This window comes from Helicoverpa armigera, chromosome 23 (assembly GCF_030705265.1).
Source record: "Helicoverpa armigera isolate CAAS_96S chromosome 23, ASM3070526v1, whole genome shotgun sequence".
Lineage (NCBI taxonomy): Eukaryota > Metazoa > Arthropoda > Insecta > Lepidoptera > Noctuidae > Helicoverpa > Helicoverpa armigera.
The window spans coordinates 10,208,376-10,220,917 of record NC_087142.1 but is presented as its reverse complement, the minus strand read 5'-3'; the positions used below and the strand labels follow the sequence as shown (position 1 = coordinate 10,220,917).

General features: G+C 38.1%; 1 protein-coding gene across 1 annotated transcript in view; it reads left to right on the top strand.

Annotated features, from left to right (window-relative positions):
- Positions 1-1,180: 1,180 nt before the first annotated feature.
- Positions 1,181-12,542, top strand: part of LOC110378670 (uncharacterized) — a 25,150-nt gene continuing 13,788 nt past the window's right edge. The window contains exon 1 of the mRNA XM_049837690.2: positions 1,181-1,467. Coding sequence (XP_049693647.2) covers positions 1,410-1,467 — 58 coding nt within the window. The 5' untranslated portion in view covers positions 1,181-1,409. The remainder of the gene's footprint in view (positions 1,468-12,542) is intronic.

Sequence of the window (12,542 nt, the reverse complement as noted above, 5' to 3'; positions counted from 1 at the left end):
GATGACCATTACTGCCAAAATTATTATGAGTGCAGAACAGTCAGCCGAGCTTTAATTCAAACATCTATCAAAAAACTTAATAGAGATACAAAAGAATATATAATAACAGTCGTTACGGGTAGTCAGAAGCCAGTAAGTCTGACACCAGTCTAACCAAGGGGTATCGGGTTGCCCGGGTAACCGGGTTGAGGAGGTCAGATAGGCAGTCGCTTCTTGTAAAGCACTGGTACTCAGCTGAATCCGGTTAGACTGGAAGCCGACCCCAACATGATTGGGAAAAGGCTCGGAGGATGATGAGATACAAAAGAATGACAATTAGTAGCATTAAAACGCTTAAACATCCAATATAAATTGTTTGTGTATAACGCGCAGCGCTGGCGCATGTTAGTTGTGCGCGCGCCCTAACGAGTGCAACATTAGCTGAGCGATGCGACGGATGACAGCAGTAATGAGTGGTCCAAGGCGATCCTTACATAATTTCGCACATCTCCGCACATTGCGCTAGACAGGGCCACGCACGACGCTCAATCAGGTTTAGATAACAATCGTTAATGCTCCGCTGAATTTACTTAGATGCGCTTGTTAGCTCAGCGCGCGGATATAATTGCATAGTTTGTTTCAGTAGGCAAAGTCAAGCACTATGACTTTCCGCTGACTGATAAGTGTTCTAATCCTGGATGAATTAGGATTAGGAAGTATCTACTGCAATTAGGTACTATAATAAATGCATTTTGTTTAAAATTACTGTCAAGGCTTCGACTTCTTGTAGGCTGTATCTCTAACTACCTACCAACGTACATTTGATTTGTGGGGATTTTTAATATCTAGCTTAGCTTGCTAAACAATTACTTGATTGACTTATTGACTTCATATTTTCCAAGACCTACCTACTAAGTGAGTCTTGAGAATTCTAAAACTTATTGGAAATCGTTTGAATTATAATACTTACCTAAGTTACAAGAGCTTTACACCTACCATAGTTTCTCACGGTTAAATCTATAAGTTGTACCTGCCTACTTAGCAAAAAGTAAGTGCCTGAGTATTGGCATAATTATGTAAATACTGGGCGAGGGAGGCGATACGCGTTAGCTGCACCGAGTTAAGTGTAAATGATATTCGAAGCAGCTTTATGATCTCATTGCTTGCGGTGGGCGGTGACCCACTAGCGTACAGCCTCACTGGCAGTATGATGCGTGCCTTTGCCTGCCCTGTGCTTGACTTGCCTCACTCGCGGATATTTCGCGCGCATTTCATTTCAGTTTAGAATGTCGTGTCGTTAGCAGTTAGGATTGTTTTGATTTGGTAATATTATTGTGTTGTGAGGATAATTTTGTGCCCAATAAATAATAGCTAATCGTGAGCAATTAACTGTCAAGTGATTGTGTGAATACTGTGCTGATGGGAGTCGCATGCTGTGTTGGATTCTGATGTGTGGACTGAGGAGTGCTGACGGGAGCTTCGTTAAACGTAAGTGTAGGTACATAAAAAACATTTCATACAGAAATTAAATTAAGCAAGTAGTAAGATTACTCTGCCTTATAAAACGCTGGAAAACGACAAGCCAAGGCTTGGCTTTTCTTGTTGTTTGTTTTTGTCAACATGCTCTGCAGCTGCTATAACTCAAGACAGCATAGATACTTTTGTTGAAAATTGGATATTGGATACGAATAGAAGATACTTAGGTAGATTTAGGTTCTTCTAGATTTGATATACCAACATACCTACGATAGAGATAAGTAACGACCTACCGTACCTAGTAATCAAATATGTAAGCTATTTTATGGCTGTAGGTATTAGGAAATGACTTAGATAAGTGAAAATTAAGTACGAATTTCGTATGCTTATAAGACATAGTTTAAATAACAAAGAATACGCATATATACTTAAATAGGTAAATTGTAAGTATAGGTAAATCCTTACTAATATTATAAATCGGAAAGTGAGTTTGTTTGTTTGTTTGTTTGTTTGTTTGTTCCGCTTTCACGCCGTATCTACTGAACCGATTGCTTTGAAATTTTGCAGACGTAAAGTTAGAAGTCCGGATTAAATAATAGGGTACTTTTTATCCCGAAAAAAATACAGTAGAATCCGGATATAACGACCTTCAAGGGACCGACGATACTATGTCGTACTAACCGGACGACGCACAAAACGGACGGATTATTTCTTAAGTACATAACTTAACTTGTACATACATACATAACTTACGAATACATATTATTATCTTCTTATATATAAAAATGAATTGATGTTCGTTAGTCTCACTAAAACTCGAGAATGGCTGGACCGATTTGGCTTATTTTGGTTTTAAAATGTTCGTAGAGGTCCAGGGAAGGTTTAAACGATACGAAGTTTGTTGGGTCAGCTAGTCTTCTTATATATAAAAATGAATTGCTGTTCGTTAGTCTGACTAAAACTCCGGAATGGCTAGACCGATTTGGCTTATTTTGGTTTTAGAATGTTTGTAGAGGTCCAGGGAAGGTTTAAACGATACGAACGCGGGGCGGGGGTGCGAGTGCGTAGGTAAACAAAACATTGCGCGTGTGTCGTTTTAACCGGACGTATTATAATAAATATTGGTCGCTATAAGCAGTTGGTCGCTTAAACCGGAGTCGCACTAAACGGTTATATTGTCTTAGTACCTATATACGAAACCTAACTTGAGTAAAGATTATCGTCGCTAAAACCGATTAGTTGTTATAAGCGAAGTCGTTATATATGAATTCTACTGTATATATTCCCGAGCGAAAACAAAAATATTGTTTGCTTGATGGATGGATTGTAGATGGCGCTGTGTGTCGTTTAAAACAAGGTAATATATTGCAAACGAATATAAACATGTAAATTTAGAAGCTAAATGATACGATAATTAATCCCTATGCTCTATGTAGCGTGTTCCCGGGTTTCCAGTGCCCAAAATCTGCATGTTTTTGCTCCACAAGGGAAAACGTATAATATAGTGTACCATTCAGTTTTGGTTTAACAACTAATCGTATCCAGCGTTACATCGCGCTTCTTAGATTTTTCCGTGGGAATGAGAAGTTTTCTTATAGTTGTGATTTACACCGCAGTACCTATAACCGAATTCCACGCGGGCGAAGCCGTGGGCGGAAAGCTAGTAATAAATAAGTACAGATTTGTTTGCGTCCTCGTTTACCTGCTCTATGTTTAGACAACTATAGGGATTTACGTAGGTATCATACGTGCGTTTGATCACTAATTATAACATTTTCCTTTTCTCTTTCGTACGCAAGAACACGTTTACCGAGATTTTAGTTAGTTACTTACTAACAAATACAATTAATACGTTTACTCAATACTCAATACTTTTATTGCTTTCCACATGTAGGTATTCTTATTTCGTAGATAATATGTAGGTACCTGCATATAACTCTTGACTCTTCCACCGACAATACCTAAGCATAGATCATAACACATACTTAACACACAAAAATCCACAAAAACGCGATTTTTAACTAATAATAAAAATGTATACGTGTACCAGATGACTTGTTAAGAAAAGATCTTGAAATTCGATTATCTTGAAACGGGTTAACTTTTGCCCAGTGTATCCCATGGTCAAATTTGTCCATATTGGCCTATACTTACTATCACCTCATGAAAGGATGCGCACTCAGCGCACTACTTACAAGTAACCCTGTATTTTCGATAACGACTTACGAAGCGTAGGTCTTACTTAAGATAGTTTAAAACCGTATGCAGAGACTCAAAAGATATACCTCATGTATGTAATATTTGCTGCTTATTGAACATCAAGCACCAATTGGGCACCAATCAGATTTCTATACTCTTTATGCAACTTAGTTATCACCACCAACGGCCATGTAATTTCTAAAAATTGTTCTTAGAAAGTTGTTAAAACTTTGTCGTCTAAGAATATGCACAAACATTACCATACCTAAGATAAGTGGCATACTTGTAGGTACTTGTGTAACGGCATAGTTGCATCCATGTTCACCTCCCACTGCAACACAATTACTGCTGCATTAGGCAGTAGCTCCTTGAGCTGCAGTCATCCCAACTGCAAGGTTATGCACTTCATTTGCATATCTTTACGTCGCCAGCTCTATTTAATAAAGTACTAGGTAGTATCAATCAATAACAGACTAGACAGTTCTCCGGTTTAAACATTAAATTCACCGATCATTAGTCGTGATTTATCAGGTAAGTATTAGCTAAACAATTATGATTATTACTGTTTCTGGATTAAGAATGGACATACTAAGCAGTAAGATGTTAGATATCGACCATAATATGCAAAGTTATAAGGAACCGTTTCTAGCCGAGCTAGTTCTAAATATTTCGCGTCGAGTTCATACATAATTCTTCTGTCCTTATCTCAATGTCTCATACTCACATCTTCCTCTTCCATACTTCTCTGTCTGACGGCATCACATTAGGTAGGTAGTGTCATCCAGACTGCCACATAATCCATGGATCGTTTCTTTGGCCGTCTTCTTCCTCTACAGGTATATCAATCTGTATTTATGCTCTACGCTTTGGAGACAACATGATTCTCATTCCTCCGCATCAGCGTTTTTTTCTTCATTAAATGTAACATGTAACGAACCTATAAAATATTATCCTCTTACTAAATAGGTACCTACTTATGCCATCTAATCATAAGTAAGCCTCTTCTTATGCTATCCATCTAATTAGCAACATGAGCGATATATCAAGCAAAATATCATTTAAATCCAAAATAGGCGTTAGTTCCTAACTCGTAATAGTATGTCAATATTGTCAGGTGGTTGCGTAGCCTTTTGAAGAAATGTCATCAAAATATGCCATATTTATAGTTTTGCACGCGGCTCCGCCTGCGTGGGAGACAGCTAACTATAGCAAATTGGGCAAGTAACATCATCGATTTATCATATTGATGGATAGCCGTAAAACTAGCGATTGTTTTTTAAAAAAAAACTTTAACGTTACCATTTTGGATAGTGTTGTTAGGCCTACAGCATTTACAGTCAGTCTATTTTCAACCTACCTTATGTTTATCCATTTCAATCTCTTTGGGGTCCCAGTGTTGTCACTTCCATTTTTCTGAGTAAGCGGACGCTCGTTATCATTCAAGCTATCTATCCATCACAGCCTTGCTTTACTTTTATCTCACGACAATCCGCATTGACACACAAGACTGAGCTCATCTTGGGTTACTACTTCGCTCCTCAAAACCATTTCACTCAAATTGATTATAATGATCAGCATCGACTCTCAGGTAAGTGGAACCGTAGGGATGTAGCGAGTGTCGGCTGCACCGACGCGACGGACACATAACTCGCAACAGTCCGGTCGCCATTAAGATTGCCGAGATACCGCTGCATAGTTAGATTTGCGTAAAATATTCATAGCTAAATCATGCATAGATGATGAACGAACTAGTATTACTATTTTGTAACGAGCGTTAGGACTTGACAATTTAGATAAGTATTTTACTGAACACAACTTTTATTTTTTTAAATACAGATACCTAAGTAAGTATCTGTTATGCATACGAGAGGTAACTCAAAACTCTGGTATCGGTAGTTATACACATTTGATATTTCTACACATGTCACAAAAGTGAATGTATGGTGTTAAATACTGCTGATAAATAAGTTGACATCCTTACTTACCTACTTAACAATAAGAATAGAAAATACTATCGTGTCATGCACTTGCTAAGTACTAACGCTATTTTACGCTATGTTCCCTTAACTAGCATGCAGCTACTAAAATTATAAAATTATTATACAGATTAACACCGGTCTATTATCTATTAATGATAACAGATGGTAATGCATGTACGTAAATGGAAAGCTAAGGAAAATCCATAGAATAATTAGGTGTAAGCGTGGGCGATGCGCAAGTGACTGTAATGAGACTGCCGCATGGATGTAATGGGTACTTACTTAGTGGGTTTGAGTACTACTTGTACAATGCGAGCTTAACATTAACGCAACAATGCAGTTGGAATTTCAGGTATTTTAATTAAATAATATTTGAGCAGTTATTGTGCGGCTGATGGAGAAAGTGAGTGCATTTTATTTATATTTTATTCATAATGCTCATCATAAAATAAAATTGCGATACAGGCGAGTAAGCTAGAAGACTATAATTTCATGCTTAAGAACGATGTATGTAAACGCAGAATATTTATTTTCTCTTCAACGTGCTTTAGTTATGATTACTGGCAATGTACAGTATGGTTACTTAATTCCGGCTTAAAGACAAACACTTAATGTAACGCGGTCTCAATGATATTGACTCAGCTCTCGTACTGAGTACTGACAGTTCCAAGACTTGTCGGTTTTACAAGACGTTAACCCGCCCGTCGCCCACTGGCGAGTTAATCAAGTGAATACGTTATCTATCGGTGTCACCCGTCAAGCAATATATAGTGCAGACAACAGCTCATTACTAAACATTAACACATTTTACTGAGTCGCATTATCAACTAATCAATCCGTCGTTGTTTTTGCTCAATATTATTTATACCGCGCCATATCTGTGCGCGATGTGATTCATAACGCCGTGGGTGCTTCCCACGTGCGCTCCGCATAATTATTACAATAAACACAATAAAAACACACGTTTGGCTCGGTAATGTCGGTGCACACATTATGGCGAGGCACTTGATCTCCGCCTATAACTGCTGACAAATTGATTTTTTTACTTGGATCAGTGTAATGATAGGGTCTGATTGTTTTACTGACGGACGCCTGGGTGAGGCGATAATTTATGTTCTTTTATATACCTATTCATTATCAAGACCTGACTCTATTATATTATCCGCTAAGTACTTAGATCTTACTAAAGCTAACATGAGCTCCGAGACTTGTTGTCGCCGCTTTGCAAATAGTATCTCGATTGAACAAAAATTTTCACATTTATGCAAGATATAAACAGTGTTTTTTGGTGTTTCCAATGAAACTCGTATGCAATTGCTATTGACTTACCAGGTTGAGTTGGCAATCTCTAACAAAACAAATCCTATTTCTCCAAGTGACGTCACTGTTGTGTAACCGATCTAAAGTATCGTGTAGTTGGGTCTGTACTACATAGGTTTATCTGCAGGCGATGTATTAGCATGGAAATGATTTCCTTTACTTAGTGGTTGAGTTGAGCGCATAATACGCGGCACTCGGCAGGTATGCGCCCACGCACCGCTGCAGAACACTTAACATTAGACACTAGTGACTGGCGTGACATCTGATATCTTGCACTTGTAACATTTTGTTTGAGTAATTTTAATGTCACAGGACAAGTACAGCTTTTCATTTCGAGCAGTCGATGTCAAAAGCTAAGCCCAATACCTATTTTTCAGTTATGATCCATATAACTAAAAGTTTCATTGGCATCTGATCAAATGCTAGAAAATTACACCTTTAATTCACGTCATGACATTCAAGTACAGTACGATTTCATATAGGTAACTATTTACTTACTTAGTTGAACTTCTTTCCTATGTATTTACTCGTTATGTCTTATACTAACACCGTTGTTAAGATGCCTTTGTGTAATTCTCCCTAAAATATAGCGATTACAATAAGCAGTGTTTACAAGTCGGACGGTTTCAGATAATAATAGAATCCGAATTGAGTCACTGTTCCTATAACGCGGGAGATTGTTGATTTTCGTGCCTGCTTGTGTGAAGCGTTGGTTCAGTCAATATCTTATTATGGACTGAGTATACCACAGATTTGTATCTTTACTAGACTCTGCGGTACCTACGCTAAAAAAAATAGTTAATTTATAAAACTGTCTGTTATGCCAATCAAACCATCGAAGTGCAAACATATTACTTATATGCATAACAAATTCTCTCAGTGTCAGTGCATAATTACTTATGACATAAAAAACAGATGGTATTTGGAGATTCTTCATCTTCTACTTCCTCATCTATGTAAGCAGTGTCACAAGCAGGTCGCGCTAATGACCGCCGGAGATGGCGATTAGAAAACTTCTTTCAGTGTTAGATAGCCCATTTATCGAGGAAGGCTATAGGCTATACTTTTTATCCCGGTACGGGAAGTAGTTCCCACGGGATGCGGGTGAAACCGCTGGCAGAAGCTAGTTGAAATATAAAATTCACCACTGAGGGTCAATGTGAGTGTCGCACTAATGAACAACACTCCGAAGATGGTGTCGATGTGAACAATAACCGAGGCGACAATGCCGCCCAGGTGCAGCAGCAGGGCTGTCCTAGCGGTGTGCAACTTATTCCATTGTACATATTACAACTATTTCCACAGTTGCATATTCTTCCTTTTGTAACTTCCTTGATCACCTGTTGAGAGTCGTGATGTTCCTAAGTAATTATTGTGTCTCATTTAAATCTGCTCTAATAATGTGTCTTACGTGTTTACTTTCCTTTAACTTTAACAAGGTTGCCCGAAATCAGCTTTCAATAAAACACACAACGCCATCGAATCCACCATCGAAACAGGTAATTGAGTCTGAAGCGGAATGCTTTCATAAACATTCCATATTGGTTGACAATCGCGCCGCTTATTCGGAACAACGAAAGCGTCAAGATACGATATTCGGTAAATAACACAGCCCTATTCTGTGCTCGGTTTAAGTGCTTTAAGGAAATAACGACGAGGCCGCTGGGCCTTTTGGGGCAACAACTAAAATGTATTTATATTTATTGGTTCCTGGTTTTGGCCGGAGCTGCGTACGCGCAGGCCGGATCGCGCCAATATGGCGTTTTCATCGATCTGCGATGGCGATGGCGGGTTATTTAAATAAATTATAGCGCATTAAGACAAAGTCAGAATGTCTTTATGAAATCGTTGGAAAATTGGAGATGTTTGCCTCGATGCACTCGACTACAAAGACAAATATTAATATTTATAATCAAACAATGCGTTCTGTAATACTAAATACGTCGTTGGTAGCATTGGTCCTTTGTTTCGGGAAAATAGTCGGCGCTTATTCATATTTCCCACATGGAAGATTGAACTGATTATGACACGTCAGTGCGTAGGTAGGTACTTATAAGCATCTGTACTTCGATTGTGTTTACGGGAATTTTGTTGTAATAATGACCATAATAGATGAAAAGGAATGAAATACATGAAAGCTGAAACCCTGGTAAGATGTCGTGTAAATAATGTTTGTAATAAATTCAGTCTGTCGCTGACCTTACTACAATTCTATTTAAATATGTTGAAACAGATGAAAGAATAGGAAATAACTCTTATTTTTAAATGGATGTCGCAGCGACATGATCATTGAGGTATTATTCGCTTCATAAAATATATGAAATGAGTGTATTTGGGGGTCTGCCAGATATTACGCGACAACAGCCCTTGAGCGTGCTGAGGAAGCTCACACAAAACAAACAATACACAAATATGTACAATTGTACAATATTGTACATAGTAAGTACCTGTACATAATATATGTAATGGTTTATGTTAAGATCGAGTATAATGTACCTAAGTAAGTACCTTTTTAAAGTTGAGGAGTTATTTGAGCACTAACTAAGGACGAAATCTTGCAACTCAATTTTGAAGCAGATAAGTATTTTAACTGATTGAGGTCTTTGTACCAAGACCAACCAATATATTATACTTACAACTTAGGTTCACGTTCAGTTTGAATGACAATGCATGATTATATTTGGAAGCTTTTGTCAAGTATCATAAATTGTGTCAATTTTAAAATTACCTTTTTACTTTTCTATTTAGCGTATTTATATGTATAAAAAATGATTTCAGAAGGGCTTCTTTATCTTAGAATTTTTAATTATGGTCATACGCAGCTCTGCTATTGTCAGCGTCTTCTAGACTAGTTAGCAAAGATGTTCGATATTTAACGGCAGCAAGTTAAAGGCACTCCTACAAGAAACAATAACTAACAGCGCATATACTTAGCCGAGCCTACATTATACATTAGCCCACATATCGTTATAATACTACTAATAAGGCATACGTTTTTGCGGTAGTGTGGCGTGGGCCAGGGTTTTGGGCAACGCGTGCCCGCTAATGATGGAGGGGCTACGTCGCAAGTCCATCACGTAGGAAGCCATCAGCCGTCGCTGGCATCTGGTAATCTGATAGCAGCCGCTTTTGGGCAAATATGGCTCTTCATACGATAGTTGGATGTTTTACCTCGTCAGTTGGTTGACGTTTTGATGTGCTGTCTGTCACCTACGCGAGCACTGCCCTAACTCTTGTAACCTACACCAGAGGAGTTTTGTTATTGTGAGACGGTAAGTAGGAGCATATGCCACTTTATTAATTAATGATCTCAATTTACAGTGAGGAAACTCCAGAACTTTAATACATGATACACATATATGGACCTTTTATAATACAAAAGGTTAAAAAACTGAAATCTTTCAGTAGGGAATTTCCCCTGAATCATGATGTGCGAATTACACAAATAATTGTTACGGTTGTGTGCGTAGGCGGACATTAGTGCGTCTGTGTGCGTTTGCGGTGGGAAACAATACCGCACTCAAATTTTCCCGCGTGGGAGTCAGATATTTTTATGTCTAGGAGATTCGCCGAATTGCAGAAAATAAATGACAGGCTAGGCAGTAAATAAATAACACTGAAGTAAAAGTAGAAACTCATAATTATAGGTGTGTAAAAACTAGTGGATGGTTATGATATTAACAGAAAAATATAGTAGAGTTCATTTATATGAATTTTATAAGGAATATAGCGAACTATTATGGCTTATTAACTTTTACTATTATGGTATTAGGGAACTTTATGGTATTTTGACTATTCTATTTTCCAAATATTAAACCAATACATACAAACAATAGGTTTAATCGACAAACCTGCTAAAATGTATAGGTTAACTACGGCATCTCAATGCAACTGAAAATAGTTATATTCAAATTAAAATCAGCACTTTTCGAACGTCAAAAGACAGCCCGTAAAATCCAGTTTGTAGATTTTCAAAAGCGCATACACTTAAGTAGGAGTATAGACTGTAGCTTTCATCTATCTTTACATAAAATTGCCACTCAGACCGTATGTCATACATATAGGCCTTTCCAATTAATTAAATCACAATGAAACCTTTGACAAGAACCAGTAAATCATACCTAATAGAAAACAATAGAATAGAGCCGGCCAATAATATCAATTAATTGAATGGTCGATCATCATCAGTCAGAGAGGTCGCACATTTGTCACGCCGGGTTCGGGGACCGATGGGCCCGCGTGGGCGCCGATCAATAACCAACATCGCTATAATTGGCGACATTCAATGAAGTATTGTTAAATTGTCGTGACGGACTTCATGTGGGATGCAAGTGCCTTTTTTTTCGCAATTGAGAGATTATTCACCAATCATCCTAATTCTATGACAAGCTCGAGTACAAGAGCACTGATCATTCCAACAGATAGGTATTCGGCGCCGTCATCTTAAAATAGGAATAGAATAAGTGAAAATAGTTTCGAATGTGAGTTACCAGTAAGCAGTGAGACGCCAAAATAACTGGCTCGTGACTAAATATATAGCTGTGTTATAATAACATTTTGCAGTAATGGAGGCTCAGAAGCAATGTTTGTCTCAACACGTTTATTATTGTCGCGTTAGATATCAGCCGCAGTGCAAATGTCGCCCGTGTCGGATGCACCGGCGCGATCTCACAGCATTTGATTACACATTATGATATTACAAAAGCTATTTGTGCTTGCGTGGCTGTGCGCGGTGAGACACGCGGGGGTGTGCGCCCGCGCCCGCACAGTGAAAGGCCTGCACTCGCTATTACGTATCTATTTACAATTTTTATAGCGCAATAACGATGCAATGAGATTTATCTCAACGAGATTATTTTTGCAAGGAATACGATTTGTTTGCTTCTAGTGTACATTTTACGGTCTTCTTTATGGCTCTTACGATTGAAATGTTTGTAATATAATGAATTTATTAGTGAGTTGCTCAATATTACAGTACCTACTCGAAATTATATTGATACGATTACACATTAATCTTCACTCGTATAACAAGTCAATTACTAGCGATAGATCAAACTGTCAGCTCGCTGAGATCCTGCAGTATGAATTTCCTCATAAAAGGCTGCAATTATTTATTATTCATGACAGCTCATTAATATGTATGCGCTTAATTAAAATAATTGACACCTAAATGCGAGAGTGGCTCCTAGTGGCGGAATTAGGTCAGTTAGCGAACTGTGGGCGACAGCCGCCTGCGACCACCGGCCACCATTATACCATTCATTTCAGTAAAGATACTATCTAGGTAAGTGTATTAATTAATATCCAGATAAGTTGATCCTAAGGTTTTACTTTTTTATGTTGTGAGCTGAGGATGTTAGGTTGTAGTCGTGACCCCATGATTACGAGCGTCCCCCGTATGCTCGCAATCATGACGCTCGACATGTCGACGTACGGTGTTCAACTTTATTTACATAAATATTTACAATAATCTTACAAACTCGTCATCATTTTCATGTATTATCCTTATCCCAATTTTATTTGGGATTGGCGCAGCAAATGTTCTCCTTCCATACTTTTCTGTCTGCCGTCATCTCAAAAAAATTATCA